This window comes from Lipotes vexillifer, unplaced genomic scaffold (genome assembly GCF_000442215.2).
Source record: "Lipotes vexillifer unplaced genomic scaffold, Lipotes_vexillifer_v1.1 scaffold614, whole genome shotgun sequence".
NCBI lineage: Eukaryota > Metazoa > Chordata > Mammalia > Artiodactyla > Lipotidae > Lipotes > Lipotes vexillifer.
The window spans coordinates 536512-556751 of NW_006787203.1; the positions used below are offsets into that span (position 1 = coordinate 536512).

The window sequence follows — 20240 nt, forward strand, 5'->3', positions numbered from 1 at the left end:
CCCCTGCAACGGCAGGCGGACTCTCAAGCACTGCGCCACCAGGGAAGCCCGGATCATTTTTAAAGTATTGAATTTGTTACAGTATTGCGTCTGTTTTATGTTTTGGTTTTTTGGCCGCGAGGCACGTGGGATCTTAGCTCCCTGACCAGGGATCCAACCACACCCCTGCATTGGAAGGCGAAGTCTTTACCGCTAGATCGCCAGGGAAGTCCCTACCATGTGATTTTATTTTTCCAGTTTTATTGAGATATAATTGACATAGAGCATTGTATTGGTTTAAGGTATGCAGTATGATTTGATACATGTGTATATTGCAAAATGATTACCACAGTGTTATTAGCACTCATCACTTCATATAGTTAACAATTGTTTTCTTGTGATGAGAATTTTTAAGATATACTCGCTTAGCAACTTTCAAATATACAATACAGTATTGAAAGTACTTTTTTTTTTTTGCGGTATGTGGGCCTCTCACTGTTGTGGCCTCTCCCATTGCGGAGCACAGGCTCCGGATGCGCAGGCTCCGCGGCATGTGGGATCCTCCTGGCCCGGGGCACGAACCCGTGTCCCCTGCATTGGCAGGCTGACTCTCAACCACTGCGCCACCAGGGAAGCCCGAAAGTACTTCTTTTTAAATTGGAAAAATCAGATGCTTGTTTTCCCTATTATAAGAGATTATGACAATTCCAAGTGGTCTGAAGAATGTTTTATTGCTTCACTTTTTCTTCATCTATGTCAAAATATTCTGCAACTATCATTGAGTAGCCCATCTTTTTTGTGAACTCTGTCGTTACCACTACTGTAACAGGGGAAATGGAATCACAGACACGAGGTGAGCATTCAGTGGGAGCAAGAATGAAATCTCTGAAGTCTCTGTTATGAACTTGTTTGTCAGTAATTACAGTTTATTCATAACTACAGAGATGGACGCCTTTCCTCTTTCTCTCTCACACGTGTAGTTACTCGCAAGTGGAATCATTCATTGTCCAGGAGCTCTGGGTTCAAACTTAAAACATCCTACTTGGCCTTCCCTGGTGGCTCAGTGGTTAAGGATCCACCTGCCAATGCAGGGGACACGGGTTCGATCCCTGGTCCAGGAAGATCACACATGCCACGGAGCAACTAAGCCCACAAGCCACAGCTGCTGAGCTCTCGTGCCACAACTACTGAAGCCCGTGTGCCTAGAGCCTGTGCTCCACAACAAGAGAAGCCACTGCAATGAGAAGCCCATGTACCGCAACAAAGAGTAGCCCCCGCTCGCCGCAACAAGAGAAAGCCTGCTTGCAGCAACGAAGACCCGATGCAGCCAAAAATAAATAAATAAAATAAATAAATTTATTAAAAAAATAATCCTACTTAGTGCCACAGGGACACCTACCATAAATGAAACATTTCTAAAATTGATGCATGGCTGGTGAGAAGTGCACTTTGATTCCTGACATGGTTCTCCTGCTGCCAGAAGGTCATGGCACCTCATGACGTGAAACAGGCCAAAGCACCTGTCATGACTCTGGCCAGCTGGTCCTGGGACCACGTGGGAGCCAGGCTCCCCAGGCCTTCTCAGTACCATGGCGGGCATGCACCCCTCCAGACCAGTGAAGTGACTAGACGGCGTTAACGTGGCCATTTTAACTTAATGCTCTACACCGAGTTATCAGTGCTTTAGCTTTAGTCAGAACTTTTTTTTTTTTTTGCGGTACGCGGGCCTCTCACTGTTGTGGCGTGTCCCGTTTGTGGAGCACAGGCTCCGGACGCGCAGGCCCAGCAGCCATGGCTCACGGGCCCAGCCGCTCCGCGACATGTGGGATCCCCCCGGCCCGGGGCACGACCCTGCGTCCCCCACACCGGCAGGCGGACTCCCAACCACTACGCCACCAGGGAAGCCCTAGTCAGAACTTTTTACGTGTTAACTATGTAACTCTGTCATTGAAATTTTAGGGAAAATGGAGGATTTACAGTGTTAGGCTTGGACTGAGGGGGTAAAGTATGGGGGCACATCTAGGGAACAGGTGTGGGCATCAGACACTTCTGGTCTGAAATCTGGCTCTGCCGCTTTCTAGCTGCGGGGCCTTGGGCAGTAGGTCTACAGGCTGCATGTGTATTTTATCATTTGTTCAGTGGGACCACTATGTCTAGTTTTCAGCCAGGGTTAGAAATAGTGTGCGGACAACACTTAGTACAATACCTGACGCTCAGCAGTTGCTCAGTTAATGTGAGTGCTGTTGTTATTATTACCCTTCCTTCTTTCATCCCTTCTGCTCAAGGGAGAAGTTGAGAGGAATCTTCCTCAATGGTGCTTCCTTCTTTACCTTCAGCTTTTCTAGAAAAGTCCTGGATTGGCCTGATTGTGATTCTCAGCAGTTCGTGAGTGAGCGAGCAGGTAGTGGGCACTGCTTGAAGCCAGCACAGCCTCTGCACCCAAGACTGTGGATACCTGAGGCTGGGCTCTGCCCTCGGGGACTTCTCTCCGTTGGGCCCCGAACACTGGGCTGCAGTGCAGCCCATGGGCCACTTTCAGAGAGTGTTGTGGCATCTGCTGTGGCCGAGGCTGGTGCTTCCTTTCCTTGGGAAATCGCGAGAGCTTTGTTGGCCAACCACATTACCAAGGGGCTAAATTTCTTGAGATTTAATATTGAGTCATTATCGTGTGTATTTTCACAACTGCTGTTTTCTGGGTTTTCTAATGTCTCTCTGAAGCACCTCTGAGTTAACCTGTGCAAGTGTGGGAAGGCATTAAATACCTGTAGGTCCTTTACAGGAGTCAGAACCCAGACGGAGTTGCTCAGCTGTCTGCACCCAACGGTTCCCTTTCAAAACCAGCACCGGAACCAGAACCAGAGTCGAGGCCTCCTGACTTGCAGACAAATATTTTACTTTTTCATGTTGCTGGACTTAGAAAATGTCATGAAATAGCACGACAAACTATTTATCTAGTTGCTTTTCTTAGATTAGAACATAAACTTGTCTTCGGTTTTGGCCACTGCAGACATTTTGATTTCTCCCTGTTCGGCAGCCTCTGGATCTCTTCCCCCGGCTGACTGGCCGTGACCCTCAGCTTGCTTTATACGGGTTAGAGGACTCATCTTCAGCCCAAGCAAAACCAGTGGCCAGTGCCATTCATTTTCCTTTCTTTCATTAAAAGGTAACCCTATACTGCACTTTGGACTCCATGTCCTACAGAGCAGCTTTTCTTTTCCAGATAGTCAGAGATGATTCTAGAATCCCAAGATGTTCAGTAGTCCAGTATTCAACCTGCAGGGTAGAAAGTAAAGACTTCTGTTCTATTTAGATTGAAATTAGAAGGTGGTGCAATGGAGAATGGCTGAGGAGAGGCTGTGTCTCCCTGTGATGGATGGGGGAAGGACGCAGCCATACTTGTGTCCTGTTTCAGGCCTGGCAGTGCCGCGGAGGGGCTCCATGTTTTCACTGAGGCTTTTCAGCCTCGGCCTAGAAAAGCTGATGAAAGCTTTTTTTCCTCTCAGTCTAACCTCAGCAGAGCAGGGATGGGAATGAAAAGGCTATTAAACTGGGGCACAGCCTTCTCCATTGAGTCTGTAAGATTCTTCGGGATGAGACAAAGACTCCGTCCTATTCAGCCTTTTGTTCCTCTTCCCAGAACCTAACACCGGGCTACACAAAGGCATTCTGTTGAGTGGCATTGGATGTTTACTGTTCTTTCTTTTGGTTCTGAGAATCCTGAACATGTCCTCGTGCCAACATTTGGGTTCCCGTAGCCCATTCCCAGGCCTTTTGTCTTTGGGTTTATCTCAAAGAAGAATGTTCTCATAGCGGTTTGTGAATATAGTTTTACAATATAATTTTCTCTTAAATCATTCTGTTTTTTAAAAATTAATTTTAAAAATTAATTAATTAATTTTTGGCTGCGTTGGGTCTATCGTTGCTGCGCGCGGGCTTTCTCTAGTTGCGCCTAGCAGGAGCTACTCTTCCTTGCTGTGCGCGGGCTTCTCATTGCGGCGGCTTCTCTTGTTGTGGAGCACGGGCTCTAGCTGTGCGGGCGCAGTAGTTGTGGGTCACGGGCTCTAGAGTGCAGGCTCGGTAGTTGTGGTGCACAGGCTTAGTTGCTCCGCGGCACGTGGGATCTTCCTGGACCAGGTCTCGAATCCGTGTCCCCTGCATTGGCAGGTGGATTCTTAACCACTGTGCCACCAGGGAAGTCCTAGCATTCTGTTTTCAAATACTAATTTCATGTATAAAGTTGCTTAAAATAATTGTTAACTGGTTATCCTAAACGTATTAATTTTGGGTAAAAGAACTAGAATGACCTCATAGGCATTCACCAGGGTCCACAGCCTCGGTGACCTGTGAGCTTGGCCTTTGGAGCTGGATAGACCTTAGCTCCAAGCTGAGCCTTCCCATGTACTGCTCGTGTGACCTGGGAAGATTTGTCGGGTCTCTAAACGTAACAGTGAAATGAAGATTATGTGAGGACCTAACTCATGGGGTTATTGTGGGGATTAACTGAGGTCAGATATGCAGTGACAGCACAGTGCATGGCAGAGAGTAAGTTCTCCAAAAATGTTTAATTGTTGTTTTTATTATTATTTTGGTAATTTTTACATGAGCCAACTGACGGCTGGGATTGGCCTGACCCATGCCATGTTGGTAGTTATTTTAAACACCTCCATTCTATTCCCTTCAGAATTCCAAAGCTCTTCCCAGAATTTCTGCCGGTTCCCTTGGATGTTTGCATTTTCACAGTCTCCTCTAGCATAATCTTCTGCTCCCACTGAATTAGTTCAGGTTATAGATTGTTTCACCATCCATTTAGGCACCTCTGGTCCATGACTCAGCTGTGTTGTATTAAAACCCGTCTCTTACTTAATTACACAGCCCTTGTCCAACCCATCAAGGCAGTACAGTATACAACCTACTCTCCTGAAGATTTGGGGCAAAGGAAAGGTTCAGTAAAGCAACGGCAGAGATTAGATTTTTCCTCCCCATCCCTGGGTCTCTTGCCCCTGGCACTTTGCCACGTAATCAAAAAATGCTTAAGGTATAAATATTTTCTAAAATACACCAAAAGATTCACAGTGCTTGTGGTTTTTAAAAATATTTATTTATTTGTTTTTGGCTGAGTTGGGTCTTCGTTGTGGTGAGTGGGCTTCTCATTGCGGTGGCTTCTCTTGTTGCAGAGCATGGACTCTAGGCACGTGGGCTTCAGGAGCTGTGGCACGTGGGCTCAGTAGTTGCGGCTCGCGGGTTCTAGAGTGCGGGCTCAGTAGTTGTGGCCCACGGGCTTAGTTGTTCCGCAGCACGTGGGATCTTCCGGGACTAGGGATTGAACCCGTGTCCCCTGCATTGGCAAGTGGATTCTTAACCACTGCACCCAGGGAAGTCCCAGTGCTTGTGTTTCAATTATGGGCCTAGGGTGAGTTTCTTTCCTTCTTCTGTATTTCTGGATTTTTAAACATTGCATAAATAAGCACGTTTCTTAATTTTTAAAAAGACCAGTTTTAAAAGCTGGAGGAGAAGCTTTGTAGGACTGGGGAGACGTCAGTACAAGCAGGATAAACAAATCCTTGCCCAGTGATCCTCATCTCCTTTTTCTAATCCTTTAAAACGTATTTCTCACAGTTTCCTCCGAATGGGAGTTATTTTATTTCCTGTGTGCATCACAGTGTGAGACGCCACCTGGTTGGCAACCCTTATAGACTGCTTTGTCTTGACGTGCCTGTTGCTTCTGGAAAGCTCTTTGCATGCTTTGGTCTTTTGCTGCCCCGGGATGGAGTTTGAGTGGTCAGGTTCCCAGCTCTGGCTTCTGCCCTCACTTCCACAAAGAGTAGAATCTCCACTTTCTCAGCTCTAATGAGTTCACTCCTCCAGCCGTTGTGTTATGGCTTCTCATCCTAGGGCTCCCACGACCCCTTCTGCATCTTCCGTGATGCTGAGTCCAATGGACATTTTACAGTTCTTGCCTTACTTGATTTCTCAGCAGCATTCGGCATAAACATTCTCCTTTTAAACCACTCCCTCTGCACCCTCTCCCCTGATAGTATGCTCTCCTGATTTTCCTCCTAACTGGCCATTCCTCCAAGTTTGCTTTTCTGATTCCTCCTCTTCCCTCAGAGCTTTAAGTGTTGGATGCCCTCAGGTCTTTCCTCTTGTCACTTTGCATGCTCTCCCGAGGTAACCTCTTTCAGTCCCGTGATTTCAAATATAATCTATATACCAGTGACTAATAACTGCATCAGCAAACCTAAGGCATCAGTGATTGTAAGATGCACTGAGATTTTATTTACCACAGAGAAAGAAAAAAAAGTGCTGCCAGTTAAATGCCACAGTGGCTTCTTACCATGTTAATCATAAGATACATTCCATTTTTGGAAATGTCAGAAAGTGAAAAATGTACACTCAAGAGTTAATGATAATAGTGTAATATCTTTTGCATAGATGAATTGCCATTTGCAGAGCACGAATGCCAAGTGTGTCTTAAGCGTGGTGTTCCCAGGAACATGCAAATGAATTGCAATAACTTTGTCTTAAGAAGCTGGTGGTTTCCTGGGCTTCCCTGGTGGCGCACTGGTTAAGAATCCACCTGCCAGTGCAGGGGACACGGATTCAAGCCCTGGTCTGGGAAGATCCCACATGCCGTGGAGCAACTAAGCCCGTGCACCACAACTACTGAACCCGCGTGCCACAACTACAGAAGCCCGCGAGCCTAGAGCCCGTGCTCCACAACAAGAGAAGCCACTGCAATGAGAAGCCCACACACTGCAACGAAGAGTAGCCCCACTCACCACAACTAGAGAAAGCCTGTGCACAGCAACGAAGATCCAACGCAGCCAAAAATAAATAAATAAAATAAATTTATAAAAAAAAAAAAAGAAGCTGGTGGTTTCCTAAGAGTCATTATCTCTCCAAGTATGAAAGAAGCCTTATTACCATATAGTTTAAGGTAGCTCAACGGTGAGGCAGAGTTATTGAACCAATGGGTCTTCATGATGGCGCCCAGACTCTTGAGATTTATTTCATTTTTTCTAGAACTGACTGACTCTAGCGTCACAGTCAAGAATGTTCTGGCTGTCTTAGTGTAAACCACATGGTGGTCCCAATTTTAGTGCTCCCATCTTCACAGAATTTCTCAGATAATGGGATTTTAATGTTTATTACTCATTTCTTTTATTACATCACTGGAAAATCATGCTGTTGGTGTTTCCCTCATTTTCTTTTCCCCCTCCCTCCCCTTCAGCCTTACTTTTGACAGCTGTGAGACCTGTGAGAACGTTTGCCAAATCTTGAAATGTAATTTTCCTGCGGCAGCATCCAAAGTTAACAAAAAGACATGGAAAAATCTCATTAAGTGTTTTAACCTACCACCATCTGCAAACCTTCTGTTCCACTGAGGTTTTCTAAAAATAATCTAAGTGGTATAGCTTTCTTCACTTCTACAGGGAGAATAATTCATACTAAATACTTTGGCTTCAAAATATTATCTTATGTTCAATGGAGTTACCCTAATAAAGTTTTGTTTCATTGGTTCTAAGTTCAGAGAGAATTATTTACATTCTGTTTTTAGATATTTTTAATTGGTATATCAATCCTGGACCTCTGGTTAATTTAGCTAGGCACATTTCAGCATGCAAATGAGTTTTTCCCCATAGAAATGTCCTAAAAATAATATATCCCCTTGCTTTTCTCCTCCCACAGTCTCTTCCATGATATCTTTCTCATAGTCGCTTCAGAATAGAATGTTTAATGACAAAAATTTAAATACCATAATCCAGTCGCGTGGGAATTGAAAAATATTCTCTTTAAGAACTCTTGGGTCAAAGAAGAAATAAAGGGCTTCCCAGGTGGTGCAGTGGTTGAGAGTCTGCCTGCTGATGCAGGGGACACGGGTTCGTGCCCCGGTCCGGGAAGATCCCACATGCCGCGGAGCGGCTGGGCCCGTGAACCATGGCCGCTGAGCCTGCGCATCCAGAGCCTGTGCTCCATAACGGGAGAGGCCACAGCAGTGAGAGACCCGCGTACCGCAAAAAAAAAAAAAAGAAGAAGAAATAAAAGCTGCAGTTATAAACTACCTAGAAAGTAATAAGAATGATAATATTGCAAACAAAACTCATAAGATGCAGCCAAAGATTTAGCTGGAGGAAAATGATTGGACTTTAAAGTTCGTTATTAATCAAAAAGAATGAAAATTGATGAGCTGTTAAACCCAAGAATTTAAAACTGAGCAAAGAGGGACTTCCCTGGTGGTCCAGTGGTTAAGACTCCATGCTTCCATGGCAGGGGATGCAGATTCGATCCCTGGTCGGGGAACTAAGATCCTACATGCCTCATGGTGCAGCCAAAAAGAAAAAAAAAATTATAAAAAAAATTAAAGTGAACAAAGAAACAAAAACCACATGATATACTCAAGGAAAGCATGTTAAAACATTTATCAACAAACACAAGCAGAAAGTAACGATTGGAAAAGAGAAAAATTACTTGATAAATCCAAGACCTGTTACTTAGAAGAAAAACATATGCATATCTAATCACAAAGAAATAAGAACATAGTTCACAATATTAGGAATGAGAGAAGGGGTAAGGAGAGAGGGATTTACCCACAGACAAGAATTAAAAGATTGTAAAGAATTTGAAAATCGGCAATAAGATAATTTGAAAAGGAAATAGATATCAAAATGAGATTTAGTAAAAAATAGAAACATTGAACAGATCTATAATTGCACAAAAAATGAATGAATTATTAAAGTCTTGTTTCTGTATAAAGAAGTACCCATATTTCTTTCAAATACTAAATAATTTGTATGTTGAAAGCTTCCTAATTAATTTATGTAATTTTAACTGTAATGATTTCTTAAAAGCATAGATGCAAAAAAACCAAAAGGGAAAACAAGAATAAAACAATTATAGCAGATAAAATATAAGTATTGAAACACTAACACACCAATTCCAAGTTGGTCATATACCAAGATCCAAGACTTCTTTAAGGATTAAGAAATCTATTACTATTATTAATAGCACAGGACTAAAATAAAAAAGTAAATATTCATCCAAATATATATTTAAAAGGCATGATGTTCATTCCTCATTTTCAAAAATCAAAACTCTTATAGGAGTAGGTCACTTCCACTATGTGATTTTAAAAAAATCAACATCAAACTCAAGGGTAAAATACAGGAAGTGTTCCCATTAAAAACAGATGTGCACATGAAAAGATGTTAGCATCATTAACCATTAGGGAAATGCAACTGAAAGTCACAAGATACTGTCTCATACCTACTAGGATGGCTATGATCAAAAAAAAATTATTTAACAAGGGTTGGCAAAGACATGGAGAAATTAGAACCCTTATAGATTGGTGGTGGGAATGTAAAATGATACAACCACTTTGGATTTGGAAAATAGTCTGGGAGTTCCTCAAAAGGTTAAACAAAGAGTTACATATGAACCGGCACAATTCCATTCCTAGGTATATATACACCCAACGTATGTCCTTATAAAAACTTGTATGAGAAAAAACTTGTATAAGAATGTTCATAGCAGCATTATTAATAATAACCAGGGCTTCCCTGGTGGCACAGTGGTTGAGAATCTGCCTGCCAATGCAGGGGACACGGGTTCAAGCCCTGGTCTGGGAAGATCCCACATGCCGTGGAGCAGCTAGGCCCGTGAGCCACAAATACTGAGCCTGCGCGTCCGGAGCCTGTGCTCCGCAACAAGAGAGGCCACGATAGTGAGAGGCCCTTGTACCACAACGAAGAGTAGCCCCTGCTTGCCACAACTAGAGAAAGCCCTTGCACAGAAACGAAGACCCAACACAGCCAAAAATAAATAAATAATTTAAAAAAATAATAGTAATAATAACCAAAAGGTAGAAACAACCCTAATGTCCATCACCTGACAAATAGATAAATAAAAATGTGGTATATCCATATAATGGAATATTTTTGACAGTAAAAGGAAGTACTGACACATTCTACAAATGGATAAACTTTGAAACACGGATCGAAAACATGTTGCTAAGTGAAATAAACCAGTCATAGAGTACAACAGACTGTACGATTCAGTTCATATGAAGTGTCCAGAATAGGCAAATCCATAGAGACAGAAAGTAGATTGATGGTTGCCTAGTGCTGAGGTGGTTAGTGGGGAAAGAAGGCTGACTGCTACTGGGAACAGGGTTTCCTTCTCGGGTGATGAAAATGCTTTAACGTTGACGGTAGTAGTGGTTGCACGACGATGATCTACACAGTGCTGTGAATATACTAAAAAGCGTTGAGTCATATACTCTTAATGGGTGAATTGTATGGTATCTGAATTCTGTCTCAATAAAATTGTTATTAAACCAATGAAAAGCAACACAAGAGTGTTGTTACCACTGTTATTTACTGTTATTCTGAAGGTTCTAGTTAATGCCATTAAACAAGGGGAATGAAGGTCTAAATATTGGAAAGGAAGAGAGAAATTATTACGGAAAATATTCCTGTCTACTCGGAACATCCAAGAGACTTTGGTGAAAAAATTATTAGAACTAGTAAAAGAGTTTGGTAAAGAGGCAGTTATAAAACATACAAATAACAAGCCATAGGCTACTATCCTTACTATATAAACAGTTTTCATGAATGTATAAGAAATGATGACCACCTGGTATGAAAGTAAACCAATGACGTGAGGACCATTTATGAAAGAGACAGACTGATGAATAACCATGTGAAAGAATGTGGAGCACTGTAGTAACAAAAGATTTTTTTTTTTTTTTTGCTGTACGTGGGCCTCTCACTGTAGTGGCCTCTCCGTTGCAGAGCACAGGCTCCGGACGCACAGGCCCAGCGGCCATGGCTCACGGGCCCAGCCGCTCCGCGGCATGTGGGGTCTTCCCGGACCGGGGCACAAACCCGCGTCCCCTGCATCAGCAGGCGGACTCCCAACCACTGCGCACCAGGGAAGCCCTCAAAAGAAGTATTTTTTAAAACCATAAGCTGGTAGTTTAAGAACACTGCTGTTGAATGACCATTCTTGATACACATAGACATTCACAAGGCCTCAGGAATGATGCAACCACCCCCCGCATAAATTGTATGCCCCCCAAATATAGTAAATACCTAATTCTTTATTTGCCTCATTAGATCCCTGGAAATTGGGAAGAAGTGGGACAAGACCTTCAAGTACTATTCCCAGAAGACTGGTTTGGTTCTAAGGGCTCAGAGGAAACTGAGGCAGTGGAATGTGTGGAGTGATGTTTGCCTTTGGAGTTGTCCTGACGATCCTGAGGGGTGTCCATTCAGTCCGCTGTCCCCACAGGGCTTCCTGGAGCGGTTGAGAAGCCTTGGGCCCTCCAGCTGCATCAGCACAACAGCTTCTATATTAGACGAAAGAATGGAGCACATATGATTCACTAGTCTCTCAGCTGCCTCATGGAAGCAAGTCACCATCCTGATTTGAGGGATGAGGGTTGAGCCAGTGTCTTTTTGTAGACAGTTGATCCTTGGCAGTAGTAAGTAGCATTGCTAAGCACTGCCATCCTTACTAGAATGTTCATCGAGTGTTTGGGGTGGCTCTGCCTTATTGGAGTCGTCGTTGCTGCTTTCTTCATTTTCCCTGTAGAAACTGTCTTGTCATTTCCTTTACATTTCATATTGAAATGACCCCGATGCACATATTCTCGAAATTACTCTCCATTTCAGAGATGTATGCTTGATAAAAGTTGTTTCCAGAAGTCTCCTGTAGCAGTTTGAATTTTAGCTCAGGGGTGAGAATTCTATTTATTAGAAAGATTTTATTATAAATATTAGCATCTTAATTTGGTAGATTTTCTTGCTAAGCATTGCAGAACATTCTTCTGATACTCTTTGCTCCTGTATGTATATTTGTATTTCCTACTAGTTTATATGGAAGCAGATAACCTTGGGGCCATTTCTACAACTGAGAAACACATAGGAAAATACATTATTTTTTTAATAGAATGCTATTCATATATAGTTAATGTGTAAACTCAACTTTCATGTGTATGCTTCCTGCCTTAAAATTACATAATTACAGTGAAGTAAGAATGTTGACCTATTTAAAACACAGAAAGGGTATTCTTAAAGAATAGGATCTATACATGGGGAGGGGGAAGGGTAAGCTGGGACTAAGTGAGAGAGTGGCATGGACATATATACACTACCAAATGTAGAATAGATAGCTAGTGGGAAGCAGCCGCATAGCACGGGGAGATCAGTTCGGTGGTTTGTGACCACCGAGGGGGGTGGGATAGGGAGGGTGGGAGGGAGATGCAAGAGGGAGGGGAAATGGGGGCATATATATGCATATGGCTGATTCACTTTGTTAAACAGCAGAAACTAACACAACATTGTAAAGCAATTATACTCCAGTAAAGATCTTAAAAAAAATAGGGTCTATAACTCTTTTGTGGTACATTTAAGGTTATATTTAAGGAATTGGTGAATTTTTATCTTTTGATATACAGAATCATTGTGAGATCTAATTAAGAGGGCAAGTTTTGGTTTTTATTATTGGGAGAATTTTCAGAATCATATTTGGATTAAGCTCGAGATTACTTACTGATAGTTTTTTGTGAATAGCTTTTTTGCTCTACTCTAACCCTGTCACATTGATTTCTCTAGGTTGAAAATGTCCGCTTGGTAGATCGAATATCTTCTAAAAAGGCGGCCCTTGGTACTTTGTATTTGACGGCTACTCATGTCATATTTGTGGAAAATGCACCTGACACAAGGAAAGAAACATGGGTATGCATTCCTTATTGTTGGCTTTATGTGTTTTCCATTGTTTTAAGTAACAAGTTTTGACCCTCTATTTTTTTGTTTGTCCTCAGGGTGAGGAGGGTGGGATTTGGCGTTTGGGTGTTCAGAGGACTCTTCTTGGAATGTGGGTTTTGCCTTTTTTCTGTAAAGGGGCACATCCACTTGATCTGTTTACTCATTTTAAGCACCAATTATTTGAACATCATCAGAGACATAGAAATAGCCAGAGCTATAAGTGCTTCGTGTCACAGCTGTCAAGTAGAGATTCAATAATGTTAGTGTACCAGATACAGCATTTACACAGTGCTTTATTTGCAATCCACTTTATTTGTAGCATCCTGTAATGCAGGCCATTTAGTCATCTTATTATGTTGTCTGCAGTTTTCTCATGATTTAAAAAAGAAAAAAAAGTCTAGGGAACAGTCCCATCATCAGGTATTTCTGCTACGTAATAATGAGGCCATTAGATAGTTCTTATTTTATATAGCCACCCAACCACGACATTATGACCAGAACCAGAGTCCCTGAGTTGTAGATTTTGCCTTTTCTGTAGTCTGTAGACTTTATCTTTTCAGCAGAAGGTGGCAGGCACTAGTTAGTGAAGAGGAATTTAAAGAATGAAGTGTTGCCACTGAGGGCTGAGCAGAGAGAGACCCTCCTGAGACGCCAGAGCACTTCAGCATGATTTTCTTTCAAATAAATCTCTTCTGCAGCCTGCCTGACCACCAAGAGCTTCGAAAACAACAATCTCACGTTGCTGTTGAACTTGAGAGCATTCCATGTGGAATTGAGGAGCATGGTGGCACCTCCCAGTGGAGCTGTCTGTAACTTTTGTTGATTGCAAGGTTTACTTTACTAACTTCTCATGACCTTATTTAATTTTAGCTACTCAGTGCATTTCAGCATTTGATGGCCCAAATGTTCCCTTACCTGGACCTGTGCAGAATTGTATGCTGAATAGTTTGCTTCATATAATTACCTTGGATATCAGAAAGCTTGGCGTTGAAAAATAAAATGATAAATTCAGACAGTTGGCTCTTACCCCAAACACGTAGGTTCTTGTCATCTGAGTGCAAGCCAGCTGAAGGTCAGGGAGTGTTTCTTGTCTATGTGTGTGGCTCAGAGATCTCTGTTACTTTTTGTCCTATGTATCTGTTATTTGTGCTTAGTTTACCCACATTAACTTTTGGTGGTAGATTCTTCACAGTCAGATTTCCACCATCGAGAAACAGGCGACAACGGCTACCGGGTGCCCTCTGCTCATTCGCTGCAAGAACTTTCAGCTCTTACAGCTCATCATCCCTCAGGAAAGGGACTGCCATGACGTTTACATCTCTCTCATCCGCCTTGCAAGGCCAGGTAGGGCAGAGCGGCTCGGCACTCAGCGTGGACCCACTCTTAAGACGTTCACAGATTGTGTTGAAGAAATATGGATAATACTTCATAATTACAGTACTTTAGGAATTATCCCAGCCTTCAGATGAGGCCAAGAAATCTGACTGATAGAGTTCCTTGTCTTTTGGGGGGGCACCTCTGTCTGAGTTACTTACTGTATGAGCTTCTTTCATTATTCATAGTTTTTATCTTGGAGGGGGTTTTAGTTGTGCGTCACTTTCGGGGTGAAATCATCCCAAAGTATGCCCTTCTGATACTGTGGTAGTCAAGCCACCTTGACTGAGCCCTAAGACAAAACCCACAAATGGTTTTGTGTGGAAAACGTTGATATCAAACAGGTCTAGGGCAGTTTTCCCTATTTGGGGGCTTTTAAGGTTTGGTTTCTGTTGCTTTTTGATAGTGATATGTATTTCCCAAGGTTGGCATAACTAGACCTTTGTTAGCATCAGTGAATGTTCGGGGTATGTATATGTTGATTCTCCTAAACAAAACCTCCTTAAGTGTTGTGGGAAGAATGGCTGATTTGAAAAATATATGCTGTCGGTTACTCTCTGGTTATATATCCCTCATCTTAAGGTCTTTAGAATTACAGCTTAATATGCTTTAAGTCTAAGAAATTTGTAGCTTACTATGCTGTAAATGTATGAAAATCTACACAGGTGTTTCTTGTGTATGTGGCTTGTGTGAACTGTAGGGTTCCTTTGTTCAGTGTCTTGGAAGTACACAGTGAAAGGAGATCCTTTGTATAACAGTAACATCCATGGTAGTGTTTACCCAGAAGTCATTAATAAGGGAGATAGGACATGTGCTTATAGTTACTTTACTAAATGCTTTTTGATTCAGGACAAGAAGTTTGATTGTAAACTCTTCAAAGCATTTGGTTGGGTCCTCAGATTCTTATGATACAACTGTATTGTCTGTTGAGAGCTGAGAGCTAAAGTTACGTGATGGGAACATCAGAATCTGATCATTTTGAACTTGACTTTGCTCCCCTTTCAAGTCAGCCCGTTGAGGCTTTTTCATCTCAGTGTGTTGAAAAGAACTGCCGAGTTAGCCAGAAAAGCAGTTGAACTTTTTGGAGGGCGCACTATAATTGGAACAGAAGTTCTGGGAAGATGTACGTGAGGTTGCATGTAGCAGAGAATGCGAGGGGAATTGCGCGCCAGCAGTTTCTGTGTCACTGATTAATGGATGTACTGGTTGATAAATGTGCTCTGACCGGATTAATGGGATTTAGGAATAGCCCAGAGAACTGGGAAAGGGCTGAGGCACTGGAAGAGTAGATCACAGTGGCGGTGAGGGCTCTGGCCCCAGCTGACAGTGAGTGCCCAGATTCACATCGCGAGGGTCCCCAGGGAGGAAAATCACTGTGTTCCCCTGCTTTTAAAAATATACACTTTTTCTTAAAGATGAAGTTTTGGGAGTTCAGTGTTAGCTGTAGCCAGAGACCAAAGAAAGAAATTATAGTCATTAATTGAATTAAAGTCATTACCTTAGAAGATTTTTTAAAAAGCCACCAGCATTGTGAAACATTGGAATTAGAAATGCCAGTTTATGTAAAGCATAGTACTTTAATGAGTATGGGAAGAGGAAATAGAATCCAAGCAGCTTCACAGTTTAATGCTAAAGGCAGTGCTAAAATTAGGACATATTACAGCCTGTCACCTTGGAAGCAGGGTGTTGAATCTGGGTGGAGGTGAGGCAATGTGCAGCACAATATCCATCTCTGGGGTTATTGTGGTTGGTCACCAACACAAATCATGTGTTTTCAGCTCCCCTTATGGGCACAGCTAAGGTCCTGCAGAGGACACTTTTTTAAAAATTTTTAACAAAAGAAGAAATGTTTGGGAGTCCATTTCAGTCAAGGCCTATGAAGGAGATAGCTTCAAACTCTTAAGAGTCTGTCTTTACCGAATTACGATTCCTGGGATAAGGGTAAATCAAATGACTAAAAAATTTGTCTAGATTTTATTGGTTTGTCTTTCATATGAATTCAGATTGGTCAGAATTTGGTCACGGACTCTAAAAGATCCCAGCCAAAAAATAACATAGTCAAATCCAGTAAGCTCCTTAATTCTTCGTAAAGAAGTAAGTTGAAATAGGACTGTGGCCCAAATGAGAAAAGAAATTAATGCTGTAGATCTGATGTACTAATAAGGTTATACATTTTTCTGATTTGAAGACCCCTGTTTCCCAGAGGGCTTCCATTTTCCCCATGTTCTTTCTTTCTCCTCCCTCTAATTAGCTCCTGTTGTTTATTTTTTTGTATCAATTATCTTTCCCTCTGTAGTGTTCTTGGGCCCTTTAATATTTAAGCCATCTCTTTTGTTTATTTTCCCATTTTTTATTAAATTGCAGTATTTTTTCAGCCCATCTTAGTCCCTAATTCTTCAGCATATTTACTGTGATTTTTAAAAATCTCAGGATTGATATAGTCTAATTGGCTTAATTTAACTTTTTACTGTTCTTATCTAAATCAGTGCCACTCAGGCAATTTTTACAGTAACAATTTCCTTTTTATTGATGATACTAATCTCTGGGTCCAGTAGCCCTTTTTCACTAAGCGTTAGCTTCCACAATCCTGATGTTTAATTCGAGCACTTGTCTGTTCAAAATAGACAAGAAAGTTCTCATTTTTTTTTTAATGTGCAAAATCCAATTACTAGCTGTGTTATCTTCTCACCCCTCTTTAAGTGGTTTTTCAACTACGTTTATTTTCAGTTGCCCGAATTCATTAGGGCATGTAGAGCAACTTCACTTTCCTTACTTTGGGTTCGAAAACCTCTGTGTTCTTCCAGTGACTGCTGGTGACTTTTCCCTTTCCTTCCTCATCCTTCACATTCTGCTGATGCTAATTCATGTTTGTGTTTCCTTTCGAGTTTTTAAAAAATTTGCTTAACAATCAATAATGTAATTGGATTATTCAGGTTTTACATTGGTTGTTACAAGTTTCCTTTCGATTTTTAAAGTACTTTTGATTTTAGTATAAATTACCTTCGGTTTTTCCCAGTTAGTCAATAATAAGAGAGAATGCCCCCATGTTTTTTTTTTTCTGTTTTCCTAACTGCTTTGTTCTGCCCAAAGGCTCTCTTATTTGGCTGGAAGGAACACCCTTTCCTTTCTTACAGGAGGAAGGAGCAGAGGTTAAATGCCGAGACAAGGCCATATGTAGGCTTGGTGCTTCCAGGTTGAAAGAGTTTCCACTTGATGGCCCATGTCTTCTCCAGGAGTAGAAAGTGGGATTATCTGAGCGGGAAGGAGTTGATGAGAGCAGTAGGTATCGATTGCAGCCACACATGCTGCCCTGTGTTAAGGCGTGCGCTGAACAATGATGCTAAAATAAGATAAGGTCAGTCCCATCTGTGTGTCTCTGTGCTTGGGTGGAGCTCATGCCCTCTACTTAGTCCTGAAACACTGACTTGGCCTTCTTAGAACCATAGACAAAATGTTACTCATTCTTAGTTTAATGTAGTATTTGAGAAATTGCCATTTTTTCTTTCTAAATAGAAGTCTGCCCTTGTTTAGCAGTTACATGATTTAGGTAGGTAAATAAAGTACTAGAATGATTTCCACATAAGCTTTTCTGAAAATTTTTTAAATTAGAGGTGCACATTCAGTTTACTCCCCCTGTCCAAAGGCATGCTGAGGGTTTGCTTCTTGTTGGAGGAGCTCTTGTGCCCTCCTAGTCATGAGGCCCCAAGGGGCGAAGCCTTCAATGCATCCCCTGTTGAAGGTGCCAGGCCACGAGCAGCAAAAGGCATTTTATGTTGGATGTGATGGCCTAGACTTTGCGATGTGAAAAGTCAGTGGAGTATTTAACGTGTTTGTTTTAAGAGTGGGTGGAAAATCAGGGATTTGGCCTTCCCAAAGCACGTAAGTATTTTCTCTCAGTTCAGATTCTGTAAGGACCGGAGATTTCTCAAAGTCCTACTTTGGTTGTTGTTGGTTTTAATTTACCTACCTTACTTAACTTATCTTAATAGTGTTGATTACTAAACATTCTGCTATGTATTCTGCAAGAGATGGAGATGAGGGGAACAAAACATTATGAATGGGAAATATTCAGTAAAATTTACAGCTTTGTTAATGGTATTTTTTTTTTTTTGCGGTACGCGGGCCTCTCACCGTTGTGGCCTCTCCCGTTGCAGAGCACAGGCTCCGGACGCGCAGGCTCAGCGGCCATGGCTCACGGGCCCAGCCGCTCCGCGGCATGTGGGATCTTCCCGGACCAGGGCACGAACCCGTGTCCCCTGCATCGGCAGGCGGACTCCCAACCACTGCGCCACCAGGGAAGCCCGTTAATGGTATTTTTTAATTTCTCAGAGTAGACAGTTCGTAGCTGAGGGCTTCTCCTGAGCTGGCCTCTGGGTAAGAAGCTTGCCCACATTAACAAGGCTGAGCTTTGACTGACAAAAATGTGTTTCTCTGCCCGCATGTAGAATTTTAGGTAAATTGGGCCAAAGGTATGGTTGATCACCCTTTTCCTTAAAAATAACTGAAAGAGAGGGCTTCCCTGGTGGCACAGTGGTTGAGAGTCCGCCTGCCAATGCAGGGGACACGGGTTCGTGCCCCGGGGTCCGGGAGGATCCCACATGCCGCGGAGCAGCTGGGCCCATGAGCCATGGCCGCTGAGCCTGCACGTCCGGAGCCTGTGCTCCGCAATGGGAGAGGCCACAACGGTGAGAGGCCCGTGAACCCAAAAAAAAAAAAAAAAAAAATTAACTGAAAGAGAAAATTTCATTATTTCAGTGGCAACCCATTCTGATGTCTCCCAATTCAAGAGTAACCTTCTTAATGTCGGTGACAAGTTATTCTTGCATTAATTTATGTGCAGTTTCCTCACCTCTTCCCAGTGACAGCAAGAATGAGCCCATACATAGAAAACTATCTGCATTCATAGAATGGTTTTCTTCTTCTACCTTTAAACCTATTTGTAGGCATTTAGCAAATGGAATTTAACTTCCATTATTACCCCATCTTCCTTAGCTCTTCTTTCACTGAAGGAACTGAGGCTTTCTCAAGAGATTCTCTTGGCATCTTAAACAATTGCATTTGTGGTTAACATTATGATATCAGAAGCCTGAGTCATGAAAATGGTACTTAGAGATGGAAAACATATGTCAGTGTTGAGCCGACTGTTCCCAGAACAGGATGTCAATTTTATATGCTGTCTGCTCAATTTGCTAAGATGACAAGAAACCGTTTTTACTGGAAGTGTCTGTGCTGTGTGTGTGAGTGTGTGTGTGCGTGTGCATGTACCTGTATGTGTGCATTTTCTTTGTTGAAATCTCAGTATGCTCAATTTTCAAATTTAGAAATATGACATCGAGAGAGAATGAAATAGACATAGCTTATCTCACTGATAAACCCCAGTCTTCTCACTTCTTTTTTACAAGAAAGAGTGCATGTATAATTCAAAAGTCTGGTACTTAAAATATGACCCTTATCTTATCATTCTTGTAGATGAGTCATTTCAGTAGTAATCAAAAGAAGCTGGAAACTTGAGTTTTGACCTTAGGCTGCCTGTGTATTTTTGCGGCCTTTTGCTGGTGGTGAGATGCTTTGTTGGGCCTCCAGACACACGTTTAGGAGCACTAAAGTGTCCATGCTGAACACCATTGACAGATGAAGGAACAAATGGGATGATCTAAGGAAGCTGTAAGGAGGAAAGATTCTGTTAAAAAAAAAAAAGAAGATTAGGGGGATGGTTGGAAAGAAAATATACAAAAGCGGCCTGTCTGGGGAGAAGAGAGAAGGGTCTGCCTTGGAGTGGGGGCAGAGTGCGTGGTGGTGAAAGCCAGACTCCCCTACCTCCTAGCTGTGTGACCCTGGGATCGCTGCAAAACATCCCTTTGCCTCAGATTTCTTATCTGTGCAAGGAGACCTGTCATGATGCTTACTAGATGGGTCAGTACATTTAATCAGAACAGAATCTGGAATGAAACAAGGGTTCACTGAGTATCAACCACGATTTATTATCACCAGAAATGCTTTGATTTGCACTGTCCAGTAGGTAGCTCCTAGCCACACGGGGCTGTCAAGGGCTTAAAATGTGGCTGGTCTGAACTAGGTTGTGCTGTTTGGTGAGAAATACACATGGAATTTCAAAGACAG

General features: G+C 42.3%; 1 protein-coding gene across 1 annotated transcript in view; it reads left to right on the forward strand.

The window, feature by feature from the left end:
* The window catches only part of MTMR7 (myotubularin related protein 7), a 94611-nt gene that overhangs the window by 25006 nt on the left and 49365 nt on the right, over positions 1 to 20240 (forward strand). The window contains exons 2-3 of the mRNA XM_007459906.1: positions 12594 to 12716; positions 13928 to 14090. Of these exons, the coding sequence (XP_007459968.1) occupies positions 12594 to 12716; positions 13928 to 14090 (286 nt within the window). The remainder of the gene's footprint in view (positions 1 to 12593; positions 12717 to 13927; positions 14091 to 20240) is intronic.